The 27,031-nt window shown below is 40.6% G+C and overlaps 1 protein-coding gene across 1 annotated transcript in view; it reads right to left on the bottom strand.

Annotated features, from left to right (window-relative positions):
• Window positions 1–27,031, bottom strand: part of SEC24D (SEC24 homolog D, COPII coat complex component) — a 121,352-nt gene that overhangs the window by 5,413 nt on the left and 88,908 nt on the right. The window contains exons 12-22 of the mRNA XM_047799694.1: window positions 25,368–25,559; window positions 24,448–24,541; window positions 16,383–16,499; window positions 15,407–15,577; window positions 14,312–14,408; window positions 14,046–14,191; window positions 12,645–12,783; window positions 11,577–11,695; window positions 5,648–5,827; window positions 3,044–3,235; window positions 542–631 (exon numbers count right to left, since the gene is read on the bottom strand). Coding sequence (XP_047655650.1) covers window positions 542–631; window positions 3,044–3,235; window positions 5,648–5,827; window positions 11,577–11,695; window positions 12,645–12,783; window positions 14,046–14,191; window positions 14,312–14,408; window positions 15,407–15,577; window positions 16,383–16,499; window positions 24,448–24,541; window positions 25,368–25,559 — 1,537 coding nt within the window. The remainder of the gene's footprint in view (window positions 1–541; window positions 632–3,043; window positions 3,236–5,647; window positions 5,828–11,576; window positions 11,696–12,644; window positions 12,784–14,045; window positions 14,192–14,311; window positions 14,409–15,406; window positions 15,578–16,382; window positions 16,500–24,447; window positions 24,542–25,367; window positions 25,560–27,031) is intronic.

Raw genomic sequence — 27,031 nt, 5'->3', positions numbered from 1 at the left:
AATTTTAAGCACTGAAGGAAAAGTCATTTCAAAGACTGTTAATAATATCAGCTGTTTCTAAGTTAATACTTAGTAAGATATTCCATGGTTAATCCATGGTGAGAGCTATTTTTGTATGTTTGTGACTGACAAGTAGGTACATATACATAGAGGTTAATGTAAGTTTTCTATCAAAAATCATGTTATAAAAATATAGGACATGAATTTTAAAAGTCTGTAAGGAAACTTAAAAAAACACTTGAAGAAAGAAAAAAACCATGGGAGTTCCCATCTTGGCACAGTGGAAGCGAATCTAAGAGCCATGAGTTTGCAGGTTCGATCCCTGGCCTTGCTCAGTGGGTTAAGGATCTGGTGTTGCCATGAGCTGTGGTGTATGTAGGTCACAGACACAGCTTGGATCTGGCGTTGCTGTGGCTCTGGCGTAGGCCAGTGGCTACAGCTCTAATTTGAGCCCTAGCCTGGGAACCTCCATATGCCGTGGGTGCGGCCCTAAGAAGACAAAAGACAAAAAGAAAGAGAAAAAACTAAATCTCGTCCTTACCTTCATTGAATATGGCCGCTTTTGTTGGATAATACCCATTATCATCCTGAGTGTTTGAGAGTATGGGTTTCCCACTTCAGGCAGTAGTGTCTAAATTTAAGAAAATTTAAGTTTCAGTACAATTTATAACATTTAGATACAAGCAGAATGAGATTATTAGAATGTTAAATAAAATTAAAAAGCATCCTTCCAAATCATATTCTCAACTACTGGCTTAGTTCATTTACCTAAAAACCAAAAATGTGAAAAAATGCACTAAAAATTACCCATACCCATACTTAGCATGCATTTCCACCAGTGAACTATCTTTTGAAAATAAAAATCCTTCCCTGGACTTTGACACTAAAATGACACAGAGAACGTATTTTTTGCAAAGGATGTCTCTGGCCCATTTACAGTGATTTTAATCCCTTTGCAAGATGGCTATTTCAAGAAAAGGATACACTTTATTCCTTCAGCAGACCAGCTGTGGGGCCCTGAGGCATTACCACATTTGGAAGATGCCCTCCAAGTACCACTGTTCAACATTAAAACAAACCACCAAATGTTGATTTCTCAAAAGGAATGGCCTTTTAGATTTCCCTGAAATCTGGTTAATGGTGTACAAAAGATCATTACTCAGCTGCAGGTGGCCTCTGGGGGAAATGAAAGATCTGGGCTTAGATTCCTCTCATTAAAACCGTGAAATGTGAATGCTTATTTCTAAGCCAGAAGATACCGAGAGCTAATGTACCGTCTGTGGGTTAGCCATTGAAAAGTGAATGAGAACATTTTACCACAAAGTCACAAGTCTCAGGAAAAGATCATGGCCAGTATTTTTCACAGGACTTGTTAAAGAAAAAAAAAAAAGCCAGAAATTCATTTTTATATTCATATTCCACTCCCTTTGTGTATTCTTTGTTATTAAGAGTATTAAGATTATACTTCATATATGTTTCAAAGTGCCAGCCGCTCCTAAAAAGAAGCCAACATTTGCTTTTTTTTTTCTTTTATTTTTTGAAGAAGGTTGAGAAGAGGTATATTGACACAAGCGCAAACCTAGCAATATGCTGCTCTGAGGTGGAGAACTGTGGCTATTCCATATGTATATTCATTTATATGCATTTAACATTTACTTTAATAATACATTGTGAAATAAGAGCAGGCTTCCTTAAAATTTTATACAAATATCTTCAGAGTCATAGTTCTTTGCCCAAAGAATTTTAATTATTTACTTTTTAAAAATTGCATTTCTAATCATTCCTTAATTTCAACCACATGCAGACATCTTACTAGTTCTAAATCTTCATCTTAAAACTAGAGTCTCTTATTTATTTTTGTCTTTTTTTCGGGCCGCACCTGCATCATATGGAAGCTCCTCGGCTAGGCTGGAATCAGAGCTGCAGCTGCTGGCCTACGCCACAGCCACACCAGATCCAAGCCACGTCTGTGACCTACAGCTCACAGCAACGCCAGATCCTTAACCCACTGAGCAAGGCCAGGGATCGAACCTGCGTCTCCATGGATCCTAGTCAAATTCGCTTCTGCTGAGCCACAATGGGAACTCCAAAACTAGAGTCTTAATGGTAGGTATGTGGGCATCTTTAATTCCTTTTAAAAATATATTTTTGACATTCATAATGGATATGCAGCTCTCTAAAATGACCACCTATGTATTGAACCTGAAATTTTAATCCTCCCCCCTCCTCCAAAATGTGATGTATCCACCTTCATACGAGATGTCAGGGCATTAACTAGCCTTTAGACATCTTCCCATAACATAAGTGACGACTCTGGAACAAACTGTCTGCTGCGTCCTATTTTTTCAGTTCATAAAGAATCCACTGTCGAGCAGAGGAAGACAGTAACCGTCATAGCAACAGTGCCCACACCACAAATGGTCTGCAAATAAAGCATGTGATCAGTGATGACCTGCAAACACATCATCATCACTGGCTTTCCTAATATACTTTAAAAGTAGTCATTTGTATTCATTCTACATCAAACCTACAGTCTTTTAGCATCAGTGAAACAGAGGGGTACATACTCTTTTCTGTGGGGTTACTGTAGTCTATAGCTAAACATGTGTCAAAGATTTCGACATCTTCTTGAACATGCAGTTCAGCACCAGGGATGAGCCCAGAGCATAAGAGCCAAATTCACTTCCCCCCTCTGCCAGTTACTACCTGAAAGAACTCGTCTCCATGCCTCATTTGATAAAATGTTGTTAACAACATCTGTCTCACTGATTTGTTATAAGAATTAAAATGGTGTGTTTAAAAGTATTTCGAACCTAGTGATTGACACATCAAAATGATCTGGAAGTGCTGGCAATCCCTATTAAAGTCATATGTTTTGGTTGGTGGGTAATACTTTATACAAACAGCTTTATACTAGCAAAACAGGAAATTCTCTCATTCTTATATAGAACTACATGCCTCAGTGTTTTCTTTAGACTACATGGTTGCATGTGAACAAAAAACATTTCAGAATTTGTTACCACAAAACAAAAAATACACTTACCATCTCTGTGTTGACATGTGCAAAAGATGGCACGTTAAATATTCCTTGAATCAGTTCTGGTGGGCTACTTACTCCCAACCATAAGAACATATTTAGGCCATTAGCCAGTAAGAATATTCCTTCCTCTGAGAGACGGGCCTCAGAGCAACGAATAGCAGCAGGTAACGTTGTACTCTTGACATCTAGGGTGTGCTGTGCAGGCAGAGACAAGAGAGTCAGAAACTCCCTCCTTCCTTCCCTTCTCTTTTCCTTCCTCCTCCCTCCCTCCCTCCCTTCCAGTACTTAATGAGTTCCTACTATGCGCCAGGTGTTAATCTAGTCACTAGACAATAAACCCTGCCTTGTATAGCCAACCAGTTTTTAGAGGGAAGAAGAGACAACGAATAAGTAAAATATATATAGAATTTTCGATGGTGTTAAATGCTATGAAGAAAAGAAGCAGGAATGTAGGATAGGGCATGCCAGTGGTGGCAGTGTTACAGTTTTAAATGGGGGAGTCCAGGAAGATTGTTGAGAAGGTAACTTTTGAGTAAAGACCTGAGAAGATGAGCAGAGAGCCATGGGGATTTCTGGAGAAGAGCATTCTAGATGGAACAGCTGGTGCAAAGGTCTTGAGGCAAGAGCCTATCTGGGGTGCTCAAGGATCAGCAAACAGACCAGCGTGGCTGGAGTAGAGTGAGGAAAAGGAGAGCAATAGGTGCGTCAGACAGGAGGATGAGGCAGTACAGACAGCACTGAGCAGGGCAGTAAGAACCTTGGCATTTACTGAAATGGGAAGTCCTGCTGTGTTCTGAGTGGTGGAGGGACATAAACTGACAATCATTTTAATAGAACCACTCTAACTTCCATTCCAAAAACAGACTGAAGGGTCAAAGGTACAAGCCGGGAGGGCACTGCAGTGGTCCACAGGCGAGGAGATTACGCTCCAGTCTGGGTGGTGACAGTTGGGGGTGAAAAGTAGTCAGCCTCTGGAAAGGATGGCTGGCATGTGTGCTGATGGATGAGATGTGGTGGAGGAGGAAGAAAGTAGTTAAGGGTGACTGGAGGACTTTGATCCTGAAGATCTAGAAGGAGGTGGGGGGGGGTGATAAATGAAGTTGGGGAAGACCACAGAGAAGCAGAGGTAGGGCGTGCCTTCAGGCCTTGGTTTAAGATGCTGTTACGTGCCCCGGGGACAGGTGTTCAGGAGGTCACAGGGACAGACACATCCAGAGCTCAGGGCAGAGATGGGAACTTGGGAGTCATCAGTACAGAAGTGCTGAGAACCTTGGCACAGGTAAGACTCCCAAGGGGTTGGTTGAGTGTAGACACGAGAAGCTTCCCCAGGACTGAGCCCGGGGGACTTGAACCCGGAAAACAACGGAGTAAACTAGCAAAGGCAGCAGTCAGAGAGAACAGGGCAGCAGGAGAGAAACCCAGAGAAGCCAAGTGAGGAGGGGGTTTCTAGAGGGAGAAATCAACTCTCAGATGCTGTGGACAGGTCCAAAAGAAAAGGACTGAGAACTACCCATGGGATTTAGTGACATATTGGCCCCTTGTGACCTTGGCAAGGCAATTTCAGCAGAGTGATCATGCTCTTGTCCTATAGACACAAGTTTGTTGACATACCAATTTTATCTGAAAATCAACTGTAACAATTTACATCGAACATTCATATCAATTTAAAGAATCAACAGCTTTTTTCCTTTTTAGGGCCACACCCACGACATATGGCAATCCCCAGGGGTAGGGGTCTAATCCGGAGCTACAGCTTGCCGGCCTAGCCACAGCCACAGCAACGCTGGATCCTTAACCCACTGAGTGAGGCCAGGGATGGAACACGCATCTTCATGGGTACTAGTTGGGTTCTTAACCCCCTGAGCCACAACGGGAACTCCCCTAATTTAACACCTTCTAACTGCAGTGGTATTATTCCAGTCAGAAATAAGCCATCAGCCGTCTCCTCTCTTACCCCTCAGTTATAACTTGCTGGTTTCAGGGGAGAGGAGCCTAGTCAGAGCAGAGGCTGTCACAACATGAAGGATTGCCTTCAAATAAGCAGAACACACCACCAAGTACATTCTCTGAGGGCAAGGGCAGTGTAGGTAACCGCAAATAAATGCTGATTTGCAAACCCCTGATAGCATTTGCTCAAGACCAATCAGACATTTGGATTAAATGTGGTACCTCTTAGACATTCATACATTATCTAAAAACAGATAAACATGTGTGCACATGAAATCCCATACACAGGTATCAGCTGCCTTTCATGCCAGAGGTAGGTTTCTTCAACAACTGAAACTTGCTTGCTTCACCTCCTACTGACCTTTCAACCTGCCTATTCCAAAGAAGATTACAATTTAGGAATGAGGGAAAGGAAGGCGGTCACCCGACCAATTCCGCGAAGAACTGCTCAAGCCCGTCCACCGCCATCAGCACCCCTGCCCACAGGCAGGTTGACGCGCATGCGCAACTCGCTCCACGCCGGGGCGCTCACGCTCTCACCACACGTGGTAAAGGCTTGTGACGAAGTTTCTTGTTAAGAACAAAATGTTTCCCATAGAACATATGGAAAATATGATTCCTTTCCAGACTCCGGGAAATGAACCAGTACAGTGTGCTTACTATTGGCAGAAGCTGCGGGTAGAAGAAAAGCTGAGAGTCAGCCACACCCATGGTCATGACCAGCTGTCTCTGGAACGCCCGCTCGTCTGTCGAGATCTCTGGTCTGCTGAGCAGCACACAGTTTTTTAACAAACAGTTCATGTACACTGGCAGGACTTTCATGGAATCTGGTAAAATAAGCTGGAAGAGAAAGACATTGGTTTCAGATGCGTCAGCTTTACTGAGCTTTAAGACTCGCTGCACTTTACCTGTAAAATAAAAACATTTTGCTTTTGAGGTTGTGGAGACGATTAAATGGTAAGCCACATAAAACCCCTAGAGCACAGAATCTGGCACAGAGTAGGTACTCAGGGAGCAGCACATGGTTTTATTTCATCCAGTGCTCCAGCAGCTTGGCACAGTGGTTATCAACACAACCCAGCCCAGGATGTGGTCCCAGCTCTGCCTCTTACCAGGTGTGTGGCCCTGTGCAAATTCCTTACTCTTTCTTAGCCTCAGGTTTGTTTGTTTTGCTTCTTAGGGCCACACCTGTGGTATATGAAAGTTCCCAGTCTAGAAGGGGTCAGATTGGAGCTATAGCTGCCAACCTGTGCCACAGCCGCAGCAATGCCAGATCCCTGACCCACACCTAGTGAGGCCGGGGATCGAACCCGCATCCTCATGGATACTAGTCTCATTTGTTTCTGCCAGAACTCCTGGTTTTCTCTTCTAAAAAAAGGAATAATAGCACCTCTACTTCATGATCATGGGGTTGTTATAAGGATTAAATGATTTCTACTTTGTAAAGCACTTATAATAGTGCCTAGCACATAAGTATCTTATACATGTTTATTAAATAACTTAAGTTCATTATTTCCTAATCTGTATTACCAACTTCTACCTTTTGAGTTCAAGAACAGCATTTCCAACTGCCTATGAGATAGTTCTTCCTCTATGCTCTTCATGCATCTTAAACTCACAGTTGGTCACAGACTTATCAAGCATTGAATGAGTGCCAGCCTGTCACAGGTTCTATGCAAAGCATCAAAGATCTACAGAGGAATGAGGCAGAGTCCACACTGTGTGATAGTCATATAGATAAACCATAATAAGGAAATTGCAATACTATAGATAGAAATTAAATAGAAGGAGTTCTGTTGTGGCTCAGTGGAAACAAACCCAAGTAGCATCCATGAGGACATGTGTTTGATCCCTGGCCTCGCTCAGTGGGTTAAGGATCCCGTGTTGCCACAAGATATGATGTAGGTCACAGACTCAGCTCAGATCTGGCATTGCTGTGGCTGTGGTGTAAGCTGGCAGCTACAGCTCCAGTTCAGCCCCTAGCCTGGGAACTTCCATATGCTGTACCTGCACCCCAAAAAGAAAGAAATTAAACAGGAAATGCGTCATGAATTAGGTGTTTCACTACTGAATGGTAACAGGAAAAATCAAAATCCTACAATTCTACAAACATGTTCTTCCCCTTATGTTTCCTATTTTAGATACTAGAACTACCTAACTTCATTTTTTTCTTTACCTTCAATTAGTATATGAGTTCTTTCTATTTTGCCTTTATAATCCACCCATACTCTTCTCTCCATCCTCACTTTGGCTCACCTGACCTCATTCTGACTTGATTCTACCTGCCTCAAAGTACATACTATAAGGTGACACTACAAATAACATAATGCAGCAATTTTAGAAACACAACTTGAGAGGTTAAAAAAAAATTACAAATAATTTGCCATTTGTAGAATTACAGATAATTTTCCTGTATGTTTAAGCTTCTTCCCAACTCAATTTTATAAATATGGCTAAGAATCAAGATCAACTGATCCATGTTAATTCCCTCCGTTTAACTATAAATCAACAGACAAGGAAATAGCCAAAAGAAAAGCATATAGAGGAGATAATGATAATTTGCAAACAAAATACCTGATCTCTAAATTTGTGATTCTTTTTAGCTTTCTGTCTTGATGAAAAAGAATATACACTTACCAGAATCTGCACTGAAAAGAAAATTTCCCTCAGGGCTCTGTTAGGATTTATTCCTCAACATAAATCCCTTTACCATAGGTCTCTTCTCATGATCTACTAAGTCAGGAAGGTGTAAGATAGAACTTTCTAACTGGTTCAGATAAAAATATTTCAGAACACTTCTGCTTTGTAGTTTATTTTCCCTCTCAAAGAACCAAAGACAGTTAAATAAATGCATGTTTCCTCACAGGAGTAGGACACACTTCTTGTAATCTTTTCCCTAGAATAGAATTTTTCTTTATCTTTAAACTGAGGTATAAGTGATGTTCAACATTATATTAGTTTCAGGTATGGTATATGACATAATAACTCAATATTTGTATATATTGTGAAATGATTGCAGTAAATCTAGTTAACATCCTTCACCACACAGTTACAGATTTTTTTCTTGCGATAACAACTTTTTTTTTTTTTTGTCTTTTTAGGGCTGCACCCATGGCATATGGAGGTTCCCAGGTTAGGGGTCCAATCAGAGCTGTAGCTTCTGGCCTACGCCACAGCCGATCTGAACCTCATCTGCAACGTACACCACAGCTCATGGCAATATCGGATCCTTAACCCACTGAGTGAGGCCAGGGATCGAACCTGTGTCCTTGCGGATACCAGTCAGATTCATTTCTGCTGAGCCACGACAGGAACTCCAATAGGAACTTTTAATATTTACTCTCTTAACAACTTTCAAATATGCACTAGAGTATTATTAACTAAAACTGCCATGCTGCTCATTATATCTCCATGACATATTTATAAGCGGAAGTTTGTACCTCTTGAGCCCCTTCACCCATTTCACTCACCCTCTATGCCTCTGGCAACCACCAATCTGTTCTCAGTATCCATAAGCTTGTTTGTGTGTTTTGTTTCTTAAGATTCCACATATAAGTGAGAACACAGGGTATTTGTCTTTCACTTATGTCACTTACGTAGCATAAAATACTTTTATTTGATAACATTTGGGGTTGGATTATGTTTTCAGCCACGGAAAATCACAATCCAAAGATGTAGGACACAGATCATGGTCATATCTCAGGGCCATGGAGCCTCAGTGCTACTCCTGGGCTAATTACCAGTGAGGCATCTTACATGTAGTGGATTAAGATGTTCTTAGATTTCCACAGAGAAGCACATGTGTACAGTGTTTTAATATTATCTTGCAATTCTCACTGGCTGCTTCTCACTAAATCAGGTCCTATTAAGACAGCTTAGAAATCCATTGTCCTAAATACCACAAAGAGTCGAGCCTGGCCGTGATGACACTATCCGGACCAAGATGTCTGATTAGAGGAGCCTGGATTACAGAGGGCAGTGGGGGAAAACAGAGGAGGCAAGTAAGAAGGAAAGATTGGATAAGGAAGATAAATGGAGTGAAGAGTGAAAGAAAACAGGGAGACGGTCTAGGTCAATGCTTTTGAGGTGGGGAAGAAAACACGGCGACAGATCACAACTTAAAACTTCCCCACCTCCCTGTGCCTCTCCGTGAATAATGAAATTATTCCTGAGGAGAAAAGGTGCCAGTTAGGAGAGAATGGAAATTCATATGAATCTACTCTGACTAAATTTGGAGAATTCTTCTCTCCTTTGGGTTTTGAAGGAACAGATGTGATTGAAAAAAAAAAAAATGTACTACTTTGCAGTTAAGGTCATGTGACTTGCCTTTTGAAGTCAATGTACTCCCATATGATGTACTGAAGTTCAGAACAGTGAGTTATTAATTAAAAAATCGATGTTGCTTATGAACGCTTAAAACGGTGTCTTCATGTTGTTTTTAGTTATATGTCTTAACACAACCTCTATCCCATGACCCCTGGAGCGGTGCTTCCTCTTGCCCCGACAATTCAGTAAAAGCAGATCTCCTAAGGTCCGGTGTCTATAAACCAAGTATGCAGCACATTAACTGTCTTGCTTGGGTCAAGGGAACTTTGGGCTCCATAGTAAAACAGTGGAATTCTTTTAAGAATTTCTCCATGGATAGGATTGCTTGGAAATGAACTATGGAAGGCCATCAAATCTGAAGTTACATTCTCTGAGGAGAACCCCAAGTCCAGCCTCTCTGTTTTTAAATAATGGTATATCCTAATATATGATTGTTAGCAACAGTTTTCTAATCTCTACATTTTCCCCACTCCATGATGGATAATCCTAGGTTAAAGGAACCCTTGAAATGTGCAAACGGAGAAAGAAAAGTCTCCATAAGAACAGGAATAATCTTTATCAGCCTTTCAGGAAAAAAAATTAGTGGCATGATGTTACTCTAAAAAAACTACATGGTGTAAGCAGATGATTTGGCAGGAGAGGCAAAGCTTTTACCTTTATGCCAGAAGGAACCAACAAGTTTTATTTCTTCCCCTAAATAGGCAACAGATTTGCTTTTAACTTAAGGTCTTTGAATCCAATTGTTTTAATGTTAGCAAGTAAACTTCCTGAAAGGGCACTAACAGTACCTGTTCTTCTTCAACAAATCCTTGTGAAGTACAAGATACTCCAGAGACAGAGTAGTGTTCCCCGAGCTCTAAAATAAATAGTAAACCTGGGGTGTGAAGTGGTCATGGCTGGACGACATCCAGGTGCACCTGGGGCTCTGTCTGAAACTCACATGCTCTGAAGTGGGGCTGGCACTGGAACTTACGAAAGTGGCAAATCCTCTGAATGATCAAGAGCACGACTTTTACAGATTCAAGAGTTGCTTTCATGATTATCAACAGGAGATGAAAGGAAGGATGGCTGCTTTAATCACTCTGGACAGCACAGAAAGGAACTTTTTTAAAAAGTCCAAGCTAATAACTATGTCTTTTCTAATTTCCCTCTTTACCAGATTATGAATTGGGCCCCCAGACGTTATCTGCACTGTCGTCACTGCTGAGGGGTGAGGTTTCAGATGTCCCCTCAGCAGTCACTGAGACAGGGAATTAACCAGAAAGTTCTACCCATCTGTTGCTCATGGTCTCCTTTTTAATCCACATTCTATACTCAAATATTCCATACACAACGATGAAAAACGGCATCTGGCTTCAACTGACACAGGGAAAAATATGAAAAGGAGAAAAAATGCAAGAATAAATGTGGACGTGAGGTTTACCTTTTGTTTTGTCTTTTGTTTTTACAAGGGTCAGTTTTATTTAAAGGATCTTCTAAAATTTCAAATGACTAGATGGTAGCCAGAGAAAATTCTTTCAAAACTCTTCATACTTATTAACTTTTAAATATAAAGAACTCCAAAAGTTATAAATTGTGTTTGTTTATAAAATATAAAGAAGTCATTACTGCCATTAGCTCACGTCAACTTGAATTGTTTGTCTAAAAAACATTTGAACACCTTCATTTCATAATGCAATATCCATCTTCATATGCAAAAGAGAACCCCTTGTATACTGACATTTCTTATGTACAACATCCTTTTATTTAAATATAATGTAATGACTGTCAGCTCAGTATGTACACACACACATTTTGGGCTTCATGCGTCTTGTAAAGCCACAAAGATTTTATTTTGTTTTTGTCTTTTTTTAGGGCTGCACCTAAAAAAGGTGGCATATTCCAGGTGAGGAGTCGAATTGGAGTTGCAGCTGCTGGCCTACGCCACAGCCACACAGGATCTGAGCCGTGTCTGTGACCCACACCACAGCTCACTGCAACGCCAGATCCTAACCCACTGAGCAAGGCCAGGGATTGAACCCTCGTCCTCATGGATACTAGTCGGGTTCATTAACCACTGAGCCATGATGGGAACTCCAAAGCCACTAAGTTTTTAAATGTTGGCTCTAAAAACACCACAGTCCCCAGAAATGGGATTCTCAGTCTTCTTATTTGTATGGTATACTCTACAACATCTAAGTGCCTGGTAGGAACATCATAAGCCTTTCCTAGCAGAATGGTGAATGAACAACACCTTAGCACCTGAGCACAGCAGATGGCTTACCTGGCTGGCTGCGGATGGACTGGCACAATTCTTCCGGTAACAGGCCAACATGTGGGCGGTCTGATTAACTAGAATTTCCCGGATGACCTTCAGGGGCTGGTGTAGAACAGCTTTGAAAGCTATTTGTACAAAACAATAAAAAGGGCATCAAAGTTAGCTCAGAAATAGATCTCGTCAAATAATAATAAAAAAGAACAAATTGCTATTATCTGCAGACCACTCAGCAAGGAATAAGAGCATTTCAAAATGCTCAAGTCATCTGCTAATGCTCTCTTCTTGACCAAGTATGTTGGTCTAGCCAATGGAGGTCAATAACCTCCCTTTAACAAAGGCAGGTAACTGGTCCAGATTTTTCCTCAGAATATTAGAAACAGATCTCCACTCACAGAGAACAGGAGCCAGAAAACTCCACCTGGGGCTCCCCACCATTTCCTAATTACCTTGGTATGGATAAGCAAGCTCAGTGTCACATGAGGGACCATCTTCTTCCATTATCCCCACAAGCCAGAGGGCGCCCACCCACCATAATGACTCTGTCGCCTTCCTCAGTTTCAGCCCGGTCCCCCCAGGACAGAAACTTCAAACAAAATTGAATAGCACGGCCTAAATCAGTGCTCTCCTTATCAGTCTAGAGTTAAGCATGCGGCCTATTCTCCTTCACCCTGTGCTTTTTTTTTTTTTTAATAGAAACAAATCTTTATTAAGTAACTTTTAATATCAGAAAAATAGAAACTCTTATAATTAATTCTCTTTACAGCAAATATATAATGACAGTACTTTGGTCATCTTAAGCTAAAGGCCCTTTGCCACAAAAGAGAGGGTTTTAAACTTTACTCAGATTGAATTTATCATCCCCATGACTTCCCTACCTATACATAACAAAATAGTGGAGTAAAATTAGCCAATGCCAAACCACGCTTTGTTTTTATAAATTCGGAATTTGCCCACCAAAAGGCTGTGCCACCACAGGATCTGTCAGCTACTAACCTGGTTAACCAACAGGCTTATCCGAAGTACTGACCTTCTGACCTCAAGGTATATTGCACCCCAGGACTAGCAAAGTGTTACCTGATTTGGCGAAGAAGTTGATAAGGGCGTCTGTCTCGCAGCTCTTATAGAGATCGGCTAACTGGGAGCTGCAGTTCAAGCCCAGATTGTGAATCCGAAGTCTCCTCTGACCACTCACGGTTGTGTACAGCACGGCACACTGCAGAGGCAACGCCAAGGGCACACGTTTTTCTGGTTAACATAGTCACCCAAGCTAGCCTGATCTTACTGATATTTACAGAACATTGTGTACGGCTAAAAGACCTCAAAACTTTCCCACAGGGTTTTTTCCATTCTTGCTGAAGACTGAACAACAACACGTAAGGGAGGAATAACACTCATGGAAACATACACTGGGTTTCCATGCAGCATTTCACTGGTTTAAACTTCCATTTTAGAGGGGCTATTCACATGCAAACATCTGTTTGCATTTCGACAACTAACCTACATTTTCTCAGATTTTATTACCAGGGATTCAGATCCAGAAATAATACCTTCAGGTTCTCATAGTCCTGCTCAAGGCTCACTTTGGGTAAAAACAACTAGCTTTGCTAATGTACTTAAGTTTTATACTAATGATACATGCATACATTTTAAGAATGCAAACAAGTAACCATTCCCCCAAATAGCTGTGATTTAAAAAAAATAACCATTGGTTAAGAGTTCTTCCTCAACCTGAGGCCGAGCTTGCTCCCTGCTTGGAGAGTGATGCTCCTGTTTCAAGACCATGACCATTAGAAAGAATGGTCTCCTGTTTTAATCTGAAGTCTCCATGGCTTCTAGTTAATTTTATTTTACTACAAAGCCAAATCCTATGGACACCTGCTTCTAACATGACAACCTGTGCTCAGTATGGGGTGTAGCGCAGGGCAGGAGTGCAGCAAACCAGTGTGTGAATGGGCACTGATGCCTGCCTGACCTTCAGGCCTCAAGCCTGCAGGGCTCTCAGGCAAAGACATATAATGGTTACTTCATATAAATAGCACATAGGAGTTGAGAATGGAGGATACACCACCGAGGGCTCTAATCTAGTGACTTCTGCCTTTGGAGAAATAGACTTGAATTTTTTTGTTTGCTTGTTTGTCTTTACTAGGGCCTCATCCATGGCATTTGGAAGTTCCCAGGCTAGGGGTCCTGTGGGAGCTGTAGCTGCCGGCTTAGACCACAGTCACGGCAACGCAGGATCCGAGCCAGGTCTGTGACCTACACCACAGCTCACGGCAATGCCAGATTCTTAACCCACTGAGCAAGGCCAGGGATCAAACCCGTGTCCTCATGGATACCAGTCAGGTTTGTTAACCACCGAGCCACGATGGGAACTCTCAGACTTGAATTTCTTTATTTAGACCAACCTGATTGAAGGTATCTGAGTCTACCCACGGATCACTACAAAGGCAAAGATGGGGCTAAATTTCAAATCACCTGGATTAAGGCTCCACTGTCTTCACTGAGTTTGTCATCATGCTTGAACTCTACAGTCACTGCCTTGTCACAATCAATGGCTGCCATCTCTACATCGGTGGTGTTGTTCATAAAAATGCCACCAAAGAAGTCAGTGGCTCTGAAACCTAAGGGTAAAGAAAAAGGGGAATTTTGCTACTCTTTATTTTACTGATATTTTCTTTATTATTTTGAAAAGGAAACAATTTTACAACAGAGACCTGAAAAATAGTATAAATGAACAGTACCTGTGCTGGTACGAACCCTCATAATAGCATCAAATCCTATTTTTTTCTCAATGTCATTTCTGAGGTCGTTCAGAAATTGTTGGCTGTCCAAGTGCACCTAAAAAATAAAGTATGATCATACCCACTAGGTGGCAGTAAAACACTAACAATTCTTTTTTTTTTTTTTCTAATTGTGATTAAATCTTACTTTATCCAGAAATCTTAGAAAGGGTTCTTAAAGTCTTTTCAAGGTCATTTCATGTGTAGTCTTTGGTCTTATCAAACCCCTTAGCTAGTTTGCAATGTAAATATATAGCTAAGTGATTAAAAAATTGTTATTTATTAAAACAAAAACAGATGATGATAAACATTTGTCATTTATGTTGGGGGAACACTGGTTCCCACTCCATGTTCCCATGGGGAGATACAAACAATGAGAGGGAACTCCCCTTCCCGTTTCCTCAGGTGAGGGCAGATGATTTAATTGATCTTAAGTTTGGGAAAAGGAACTGAATGGGCATAGCTCAGTCTCTTCTGCATCCTCTTTGTGGGAAGGTAGCCTGCCTGTAGGAGGCACCCATTTCCTGGGCTTCCACTTGGTAGCTTTTAAGGGTCCACATGAGAAGCTTGTCTCCATACACACCCTGTACCTAGGTGTATAGGTCTGTCTCATTGAGGAGAAAAGCACTAGCAAGTCCACTTCTCCACAGACCCAGGTCCATTCTAGTGCTGACATTCTGATCATCTCTTGACTCTCGGTTCAGGCTTGGACGAGAGGGCATATAATGAATTGAACCCCCAAACCATAACAATTTATAAAACAAATATGGTCATTTTAAAAAACAATCTCTAAAATATAGTTAATATAAAATATAAAATTTTTATATAAAATATACTCCCTCCCCAACGTGGATGCTGACACATTCAGCTCTGAGGCTGTACGAGCTCAATCCCTTGCCAACAGCAGGAAAGCAATTGCTTACCCTTTTCCATCGGCTCTAGAATGTACATTTGTCAGTCGCCCACAAGGGGGCGCAGCTTTCTCAACCAACGACCTAAACACCGCAAGGAATCTGGCCCTGGCAAACCCAAGGCGACCCAATTGCGGGCCTTTACCTGGAAATTGTTGTATTTGTAGAGGGTTCCTCCCGTGAGCTGCGGCACGAGACCCAAAGAGGCCACGTCCACGTACTGACTGGGGAAGAGGAAGAGTGTCACACAGCAGCCGTGAGCCACACAGTCCTTGGCCAGTGAGTCATAGACATTTGTCTGAGGCTGGAAAAGTATCTGAAGACAAAGGGGCACAAAGGGAATAAGAAAATCACATAATGTTTCTGGTTTCTGATTTTCATTTCTGTTGAATTCGTACTGAATTTTTAAAATGAGAACTTTTTTTTTTTTTTTTTTTCCCAGTTAAGTGCACTGGGTTGAAGCAGCAAACCATGGTAACCACCGTTGCGGCAGCCACTGAGGAGCACCCGGTGGGTGCCAGGCAGGTGCCCAGTGAGGTACAGGCATGCACGCATTTTATTGGATCTTCTGACAACTGTATCTAATGAACCCGATGCTGCTCCCTTCACAGACCAAGATGTGGCCACTCGTCTGGTGTCACAGGGGCCGCGGCTGGATGCCCTCCTCAGGATCCATCCTTCCCCCTGACGTGTCCAGGTGGCTACACTGCCAGAGGTTTGAGCAAAGGGTATTTTGAGCCCCAAGCACCGCTACTTCATGGCTCAGGACTACTGTCCTACCACGCAGTCCACTCCTTTCTCTCTCTTGATCTTTCTTCTGCATTTCCCATTTCTTCCATTTCTGTAGTAGTCTTATCACTCAATCTTTTACACAGATTATATAGGAAAAAAGTCTGAGACCATATCTTGATATAGGTATTTTTCAGACATCAGTTTCTCTAGGAATATACAATTTCCTAAATTATTTGTAATTTAAAATCTCCCTACAAAACAGTGCTCTGAATTTATACATTACATGCAGCTTCCCCATTTTTCCTACCCAAAGCACACATTCCCTCTTTCTTTACTCCCTTTTAAGTACTGACACATGAACACTTCAAAGGGCAGCTGTTTACAAATACCTTCTCTTTGTCTGTATTAATCAATTTTTTGTCATCTCTGTTTTTGAGCTTCCCTGGCGCTTCCGCAGTTGGCAGGGAGGAATGGAAGATGAAGAGCTTCCCGGGACAGTCAGCCGCCTAAAAACAAAACAAAATAAAATAAAACTTGTAAATAAGTAAATAAATAAAAGTCTTGGGTAGGAAAGCTTAATTTTTAAGGACTCAGAAAAATAAAAGTACTTTCGAGGAGCCAAGCACTGTATACATTTCATTTAATCCTTATAATAACCTTGTGCCTTATATAGATTAGGAAACTGAGGCTCAGAGAGGGTAACTGATTTGCCTAAAGTCACACAAGTTGTAAATGCAAGAGCCAATATTTCGATGTAGTATGATGCTTTAAAACCTATTAGTATGATGTGTCAAAGGGAAAATACTTTCTCATTTATCCAATAGTAGTCTTTCAGGACCAGATGAATCCCTTGATGCAAAAGTAAACGATAGGACTCCAGGCTCATGATGCAGTAGAAGCCTTAGTAAACACACATTGAACCTGAAGTCGTATTTCAAGGAAGAGTGCACAGGAATGCAGTGGTGTTGTGGCAACGGTAGACACAAGGAACCAGCTCTCATGCAGGATGACAAAAAGAAAAAAATATGGGATCCAGATTATACTATGATCATGTACCTATAGCCCTGGGAGACAACAAAAAGACCTAGTAGGTTCCATGAAAGCTCATTCAGTATTAAAAATATTTAAAATCTGGAGTCCTCACTGTGGTGCCGTGGGTTAAGAAGCTGACAACAGTGGCTCCAGTCGCTGTGAAGGCGTGGGTTTGATCTACGACCTGGCATGTTGAGTTAAAGGATCCAGAGTTGCTGCAGCTATGGTGTGGGCTTGAATTCCCAATCCTCTGCCTGGAAACTTCCATATGCCACATGTGCAGCCATAAAAAAATTTTTTTTAATTTTATTTAAGGATCTATTACTACCAATTAAAATTGAGAAGTAACCTACCAATCAAAATCTACTGGAATTAAATAAGCCAATATATTGCCCCCTCCAAAATCTTGCCTTTCTCCAAACCACCTAGGCACACTGCTGCCAGAAATGCTGTCTTTGAAATAAAGGCCACTGAACACATATGGGACTTTTCTCCTTAAGACTCCTGAAGGCTTTCCACTATAAGTTAGAGTGCAAGGTCCACACTTCTTTATCTGGGTGGGAGTGGGAAGGCTACCCACATACACTGTGTGCAGGTCAACACCAGGCCTTTTGCACACCTTTCTTTTTAGTACTCACAACATGGTGAATAATTGCATGTTAAGGATAGGAAAACCAAGGCTCATCCAATTTGCCCCAGGTCACCTAGCCTATAAACAACAGTGTCAAGCTTTTGGAGTTCAGTCTCAATCTGTCTGCCCAGTCTAACCTCCAACATTTTCTCACCCCTGCCATCCCCTGAACCTCAAGTTTCAGCCACATGAGCTTCTTGCTTTTCTGGACTGCACCACATGCTTTACATGCCTCTGTATCTTTGCACGTTCTGTTCCCTCTGCCTAGACTCCATCTCTCATATTCCTTGGCCTGGAGCTGTCGTTTGCAAAGACTAGGTTTAGTGGCACACACTGGTGTGCCTGGATGACCTGTAAGATATGCTGTGAAGTCGTTTGCTACTAATAATAAGGTACCTGGGTTTATAACTTCCTTAAAAAGCAAATGAAGGGAGTTCAAGGTGAGCCCTGTCCTCATGTGTCTCGCAGAGTGACATTTCAATATGCTTTTGTAGAGTGGGTCCCAGAGGTGGGGGTCACAGCTGACACCCTGGGAAGGGTATGTTACCCATGCCATGTCTCCTCTTTGCCGTGTGGCCAGTTGTGTGCAGCGGTTTTACTACTGCCCGAGTCGTCTACTGCAAAGTACTGACAGATACGGCATTAATCAGAAGGAAAGCAGGGCTGAATGAAGAGCATGGGCAGTGGCTCTCCATGTGTATACACACTGCACAGAAGTAAGAGGCTCTCAATCAAGACAGAAGTTCCAAAGACCAAACCCAAGTAAAATTTCCTATAATACTGATAATAACACGTTAAATTTTTTGAAACTCTATAACTGAGTTTTTTCATTTCTATCATTTTTACTATCACCAAAGTACTTGTTTAACTCAAGTAGCAAAAAAGGTATACAACTTTTTTAAAAAGCCTGTCTTCTCCTTGACTTTTCTTACCTAGCCTATCCAATTCCCCTAATACACTGTCAAAAATTCTTCTGATTAGATATTCCCTACTCATAGAAATATTGTACTTTTTTTTTTCGTTTTTTGGACATGCTCACAGTATGTGGAGGTTCCCTGGGGCCAGGGAATGAACCTGCACCACAGCTGTAACCAGAGCCACAGCAGCAACACCACCAGATCTTTAATCCATTCAACCATGAGGGAACTCCAGAAGTATTGTAATTTTATACTACAGTAGTTAAGAGCACAGGTCCTAATTCCCATCTGCATGGGTTAAAATCCCAGCTATTGTATTAGATGAGTAACTCTGGGCAGATTATTTCACCCAAGCCTCAGTTACCCAGTTATATGATGTAGGAAAAAGAGTAACTACATAAAGTATTACTGAGGGAATTCAATGACCTAGGGCATGGTGTTCATCATAACGAAACCCACATAATTGTCTAGTTATATTATCTATGGAATAAAATGCTGAAGGAAAAAAAAAGCACCAGATAAAAAAAAATAAAGAGGCTATTAATGTAAGATAGCCTTATATAATGGCTATTAATTTCAGATTTTTAATTTCATTAATCACATCCTTATAAAATCTGTTATAAGTAGCAATAATACAAAGAGCTCCTATGGTATTATATGTTTTATTTCCCTACGATATTTGTTATGTTTTTCCTGAAATCTGATTGTGCCCACATGAGTGCGCCACATGGGTTTCGATGAATGACACGTCATTCTTATGAGGGAAAACAGGTTGCAAAAGGCTGGCCTGGAAAATCCACTGTTGAAAATTCAGCTCCAACGTCCTTTCCTCAGAGACACGTTGTTGTCACCCTCAGTAGAGCTGCTCGCCTCTACCCCTATGTCCCCACTCTGCTCTGTAGCTCAGACTATTCCAGAATTAATGACACTGTTACACCTTGATGTCTTCATCAAGGTGTTATACCTACTGTCTTCCATGGATCAGAGGCTCCATGAAAAAGACAGACCTTGATTTTTCTACAGTGTGTGTCTCCAAGCTCCACTCAGTCTAGTGCCTTTCAGTCTGTAGCTGGTCCATAAATTTTGTGGAAAGAATGTCGTGATGCATCACCTTGAAACCAAATTTAAGCATTTAAAGTGAAAGATAAATTGCCCCCACCTAATGATATATTTGAAGCATAACCACTAAAGGCTATTTCCCTCCAACATTTTGCCAAACTCTCTTTAACTAGTTTTATACAGAGGTGGGGAGGCGGCGAGTAAGGGCCCACTCAGAAAACTGTTTTGAGGCCAAGTTAAAAAACAATGCCGGAAATTTGCATATAGTTAAGTTATGAGTGTCGGATTTTGAAAGGCTATGTGAAAAAAGGACATTTAGGGTACAAGATGCTCTGGACATGGAAGCAGGCACAACAGAAAATACTCAATCGAAGACTTTAGTTGGAAAGCTCAAGGACTTTGGAGAAAGTATGCATTAGAACTTTCCAGACAGTCCCTCTTTATCTTTGTGACAAATTAGCACATGTTTTGTGTTAGTTTGGGTCTACTCTCTGCTTCAAAAAGTTTATTACAACCAATGATATATAGATTTTACTTGGCATCTATCTGATAGAAAATAAAGCTATAATTCAAATGGGAGAGTCCAGCCCTAAAACAGTCTCCACTTGGACACAAATTGGAAACACTGCACTTTGATGTTCTTTCAGTTTCTCCTCCCTGTCCACAGAGGGTGAGGCTCTCACCCCTGGCCTCTGGTGCAGAATACCCTGGGCTATTCAACTAAGCTGCTGCAGTTCTGGAATTTCCAAAGTTACTCTTTGTTCTCCTCCCCCACTTTTTTGGGAATAGAAGCAATAAACACATCTTGTGTTACAGATACATCTTTAAATGCTGTAAGCAACTTAAAGCAGGGACAGCAGTGCTTACACTGCCTTACCAAACACTGGCATTGCATCAAGCTTTGCTGACTGAAAGAACAAGAGAATGAATGGATCAATATTTAGATAGGACCCTGATAATTTTCAAAAATTTTACCTCCTAGCCTAATAATGACTTAAGAATTTTAATACCCTTGTCTATAAGTTACACAAATTTTAGTCTGATTTTTACCAACATGGGACCTGAAAAGATGATGAGATAATATGTGTCGGAGGCAGGTATGCTATCATATACACCTCAGGCATTTACTCACACACATACTTTTATCCTATTTGGAATTTTTTTTTCCTTCACCCAAACCTGATGAAGCTGCTATAAAGCAGAAAGTGTAAACTACAAGCAAGTGACAACTGCACTGCTGCAGTTTGTGCTCTTACACAATAAATTATAATCATCCAGAATCTTCCTGGAAAATTCAGGAGACACTTTTTTTTAATGTGTTATTTACAACAATCTATTTATTAAAAAGTTTTGAGGAAACAGATGATTAAAGGCACATATACAATAGAATCACTAAGGCAAATGTAAAGAACTAGAAATCAGTTGGAAGATCAAGGAAAAGACATACTTTTGAAAAACTTAGTTTCCAAGGGAGACAGGTTGGGGGGTAGGGGGATGGGCCAGGGGTTTGGGATGGAAATGCTATAAAATTGGGTTGTGATGATCATTGTACAACTATAAATGTAATAAAAATTCATGGAGAAGGAAAAAAAAAAAAAAGGTCAAGGAAAAGAAACAACTCTGTTAGAAAAGCTACCCTAAATAGTATTAGTATCTTTCTTGGTAGTTAAGGCTAAAAGAAACATGAGTTAGATTGTGTATAGCAACTGACTCTAGGAAACCAGCTAGTGAATCTTTCTGCTTGTAAGAGACTGAATCATGCAACAATGTCTCCACTTAATGTTCTAAACAAGAAAGAAAAAAAATTTTTTTTGCTTCTGCAGATTTTTTTTTTCTTTTTAGGGCCTCACCTGTGGACACATGTTAAGTTCCCAGGCTTGGGGGTTAGAGGTAGAATTGGAGCTACAGCTGCCACCTACGTCACAGCCACAACAATGGAGGATCTGAGCTGCCCCTGCGACCCACACTGCAGCTCACGGCAGTGGCGGGATCCTTAACCCATTGAGTGGGGCCAGGGATCAAATCCATATCCTGATGGATACTTCACACCTGCGAAGCATGGGAACTCCCAAGAAAGAAACTTTCTTCACAGTGTCATTTTTTTAATGTAACCATTAATTAAAAGCTTAGGCTAAGATGTTAAACCATGGTTACATGAAAGCATTCTTAGTGCAGGTGTAACATGGGAAGTTGTACTGATCAGGTGTGCAATTTTCTTTTAACTTAAGGTGAGGCTGTTCTTAGAGATTGCATAATGAATAAAAATTTTTTTAGGCTGGGGTTCCCAAATACCATAATATTCTGGTAATTCTGATAATCTGCAGAACAAATTAGGAAGCTGACGAATCAGGATCTCTGGAAGTGGGGCCAGAAATCTGCATTTTTTAAAAAGCAGCACGCTTTACCATATGACACATGACTCGTTAGTGGGGGAGTGACTGCCCTTCCCACCCTTCTGCAGCAGTGGGGTCTGAATGAAGTCTGGCTCTGGGAGAACAGGCTGCCTGCAGGCCCAGGAGAGGAATCCACTGACATCATGTCCAACAGCGGCATTTCGTAAAGGCAGCTCCTTATCTTTAGATAAAGACGGTTTTTACCCTCTCTAAAGGGAGTTAATTCCACTCTGTAAGAACAATGCTACTTATTAACTTTGACATTTGTAAAGTTATTCTGATTATATTTACATACTGGTTTCTTTTCTCTCTCTCTCTCTCTTTTTTTTTTTTTTTTTGCTTTTTAGGGCTACACTTGTGGCATATGGAAGTTCACAGACTAGGAGTCAAGCCATATCTGCGACCTACGCCGTAGCTCCCGGCAATGCCAGATCCTTAACCCACTGAGCAAGGCCAGGGATCAAACCCACATCCTAATGGATACTAGTTGGGTTCATTACTGCTGAGGCACAATGGGAACGCCCGTTCTCATCTTTAAACATCAGCCTAAAAGTCTATGTTACTCTAACACTGAAATTGCAAGCTTAACAGAAAATAACATGAAAAGACATGAAAGCAGATTGGCCGAAATAATTGGCCTCCAGCAGATCACCAGCAGCTGAGAGGACTGACAGCCACAGTCATCCTGGTGCTGAGCAACCTTGGAGAACATTACTGAGAACACAGCGGTGTTTCAGTCATGTGTCATATGTAACACACACTTTAGACAGGAGGAATGCATGTACACGAATTTGCTTTATATGTTATTTTTTCCAAGGCTGCTAAGCAGCCTCTAGATCTTCCCTGAACTGCCAGTGTGGAGCCTATTGTAATAAGACAGTACTTATTAAGACACGATATATGGGGCTGGGCTGGGATTCTGGACTCAGATCCACTTGAAGCCATACCCATGCTCTCCTTCCCACTTTACTGTCTGCTGATTGATTGGCTTAGGAATATCCACTCATCTTTCCTCTCAGGCATCAGTATGTGAATGTAATTTTACTCCCAGGATTAACTTCTCAGAGTAGAAAGACTTGTAGCGTCATGGATAACACATCGCATATCAGGAAATTTTACATATGGATTTCTAGACACCTTATTGGAAAAGAGAACAATGGCAAAACTCTTTCAAATTGAAACAGACAATATTGGCTCTAAACAATGTGAAATAAAATAGGAATTCCCAAGACTTTCTGTACCCCAAACAATGTCACTGATGGCTTTCACGGGATAAAACTGAACATTTCCAAATTGCTTTCCGATGTAAAATTTGTCTTTAATTTTACATTGAATTAATATACTTTGAGGCTTTTCAAAGGACATCTACAAGTCTCTGATCCTATGAATGAACACTCTGAAGGTCAAAAAACTCAGGCAAGAATCACTGTATGGAATCAGACTATAGCGTGTGGACACAAAATTTATGTGGCACTTCATAAACTCAATTCTGAAGTGCTGTTATTGCTGTCTGTTATTATTGCTAGGCATTTTATTTTAAAAATTAGTTTAAATGTAACCTTAATAATAAAATTTAAAAATAAATTTTAGGAACTAGCTGTCTAGGCCAAAGACTGACTCTTGTGCTAAGGTAATAACAATTAAGAGTAAGAACTTTTTAACCATTTTTGCCTTCCTCAGATTGCTGTCTTTATTACTATGAAATGATCAGAGTTGGAGTCCCTGCTGCAGCACAGTGGGTTAAGAATCCAACTGCAGAGGCTCTGGTCACTGCAGAAGGGTGGATTCAATCCCTTGCCCAGCACAGTGGGTTAAAGGATCCAGCATTGCTGCAGCTGTGGAGGAAGTTGAAGCTGTGGCTTGGATTCAGTCCCTAGCTGGGAACTTCCATAAACCACGAATGCTGCCATAAAATTTAAAAAGAAAGAAAAGAAAAGAAAATGACCAGAGGTGTTTGGGCTCAGCTTCCCAACCAAAGACAGGTCTGCTTCTGGCACTCTGCAAGGCTCCCGGAGGGCATTGGCTTCTGTCGCTGACTGTCACCACCTTGCCCTCACATGTTTATAAAACCCGAGGAAGAAGAGAGATGGGGATTTTTCTCGTCATATCTGGTAGTTCAGATATTGTTGAAATAATTTTAAGATAGATGATATAAAGTTCATGTAAAAGACAAAGGGAGGAGCTAAACTGGAAACCCTGACAGCATCAGTTGCTTGGATGCTAATGGTACTGGAATGTAAACGCTGGGAGCAATCTGTGGTTTGGGCCATTTCCTCCTGAGATTTGCAGGGAAGTACTGAACAGCCTCTAACAACCTGCATGTTTTAATGAAGGCTGTATTCTCTCTCATGGATGAAACTTTGTGTGTGTGTGTGTGTGTCTAAAATTTATTTACCAGCAATTAAAATTGGCTTCCTCTCACCTTTAGGGCTTCCATGCCAGCCTGGATGATAGGAGCAAAGACAGTCTCATTTTCATTAGAGTCTGCAAACATCTCTGGAATCTGGTCCAACAGACTACAAGAAATGAATGAGCAAAGGTTTTAGATATTTTACATATTTGTAATAAATATCAAGAAATAAATTACAAACACTACAGGGCTAAATACATAGGTATTTATTTTACATGGAACACCTGTGGGCAAATTTCACAGGTCATTCCTCAGGAAATGATATCCTGGCACGGTTTGGCACCATAATCCATGATTTGGTGGAACATTTAAAAAATCACACTGTTTACATTTGTTTTTCTATTTACTACATTCCTGATCTTTCAGACTATCAATTCTTGGAATAATGGCTATATCATCACTGGATACTCTCATCCACATGCAGGAAATAACTCCTTTGCATTGCCTTTCTAGCAAAGAGAAGGGCCTGGTAGGGTTGAATATGAGTATTAAAAAAATTCCTCCTTTTTAAAATCAATCTATCAATTAATTTTTTTATTTTTTATGGCCACACCCAAGGCATATGGAAATTCCCTGGCCAGGGAGTGAATCCGAGCTGCAACTACAACCTGAGCTGCAGCTGTGCAATGCCAGATCCTTTAACCCACTGAGCCAGGCTGGGGATCAAACCTGCACTTCCACAGCAACTAGCTGCAGTCAGATTCTTAACCCACTGCACCACAGTGGGAACGTCCAATATTCCTTTTAGATACTTGTTTACATTAAAAAACAGACAGAACTAACATAAATAATAGACTTCTATTATGTGTTAGACCCCCCCCCTTGTTAATGACAAAACAATCTATTGTAATTGAATCAAAACATTAAAAAACAGACAACAGATTTGTAAATTTCTGTTATAATTTCTAAATTATAAAGTACTTGATATTTACTTGTGAATCACAGATTGAGATTCTTGATAGTTGACAAGGAACCCATCCAGCAAAGGAACAAAGACCTCGCCAACATCAGTCACCACCATCATCTGAGGCTGGGCCAGATTACTCTTTACATTAAAGAAATGGAGAACTTTGTTGTATGTGATAAAACCAACTCGAATTGCAGAAGTCTCTTCTTGATCTTCCCTGTAAGAAAGGAAAAAAAAAAAAGCATGTGAGATCCTTTCATAAATTTATTAGAGGGGTTTCTATAAGAAATTCCATACAATATATGGAAGACATATTTAAAGTTTTGGTCTTAATTATCATTTACCAGATGTAAATAATACTGAGTCATAGTGGTAGGGGGATGAATATATTTCAAAATTAAATAAGTAGAAAAAAAATTCTTTAAAAATCTAGATAAAAAGCCAAATAAATAGATACTATGAAGATATTTGCTCATATTTCTCTTATGTATTTATTCTTGAGCCATAGCAATTACAAGGTTGTTTTTCCTTTCTTTCTTTCTTTTTTTTTTTCATAAACAAGCCAGGATTATTACATTCTTTATAAACAAAGCTGTCTCGGAAGTCACCAGAAGGTCAGAGTAACAAATGGCATATCTGAAGAGAAAGGCACATTCAGATAACAAACAGGACAGCTATTTTTATCAAGAAAGGATTTGCTCCTCCTGTGTGATTCTTTTCTTACACATTCTAGAGACTCTCAATAGAAAGTGGGCTAGATTTTGAAAGTTATGCACCACATAAATATACAGTACAAATACATAAAATAAATCATATATATAAACTGACAATGTAATTCTTATTAGGTAACCATTTGTGATAGTCACAGCTAGACGACAAAAGCAATAAAAGTTCCAAAACTGTAATGAAAAAGTGAAAGTTTTTTGAGGAATTCTAGGACAAGACCTTAATCTTCCTGAAAAAGCATATGAAGGCATGAATATTTGTATTTAAGTCCACACTACATCAATTCAGAGTTGAGTGGTCTAGACTCTAGTTTTTTCTCTCTCTCTGCCCCTTCTTTCACACCGCCTCCTAAAATAATACACCTAGACACTACTGATGCTCTTACTAATTTTCAGCTGCTAAAGACAGATGTCATTTGCTTTGACCCTTAGATATGGGGAAAATTTACTTTGCTTAGGGAATAATTTTTTTTGAAAAAGAACGTCGTTTGCTCAGTTTCTAAATTTTGCACATAACCTGAAGAGTTATTTGAGTACAAGAGAAGGAAAAATGGATGCACCTGAAGTTCAAATTGCTGATCCCACCACATACTTACCAATTTTTTTGATGTTTCATCAGAGTACAGGCTAACAAACTACAGACTTTAAACTCTGCCTTATTTCTTTTCCACTTACTTTGCTAACTGAGGGTATCTACCCTTCCTTGTGGTGGTGATAAACTGGTGGGCGGTTTAAATAGATCCTCATAATCCCTTCCAAGAACAATGCGTAGATGTTTATATTTTGGACTCTTGCAAAATTTTTAGAAAGAGAAATCCTTACCTTTTGTAAATACACATACACAGACTTACACACACACAAACACACGTCCCTTCCACACCCTAACCTGCAGGACTTCATGCAGCCAACAACTATATACACTGTATCCATGTTCTGCTTTCCCCTCCCTATTTATTAGGATTTT

Source organism: Phacochoerus africanus, chromosome 10, assembly GCF_016906955.1.
Source record: "Phacochoerus africanus isolate WHEZ1 chromosome 10, ROS_Pafr_v1, whole genome shotgun sequence".
Taxonomy (NCBI): Eukaryota; Metazoa; Chordata; class Mammalia; order Artiodactyla; family Suidae; genus Phacochoerus; species Phacochoerus africanus.
Note: the sequence above shows the minus strand (reverse complement) of the source record. Positions and strands in the feature narration are given on the sequence as shown.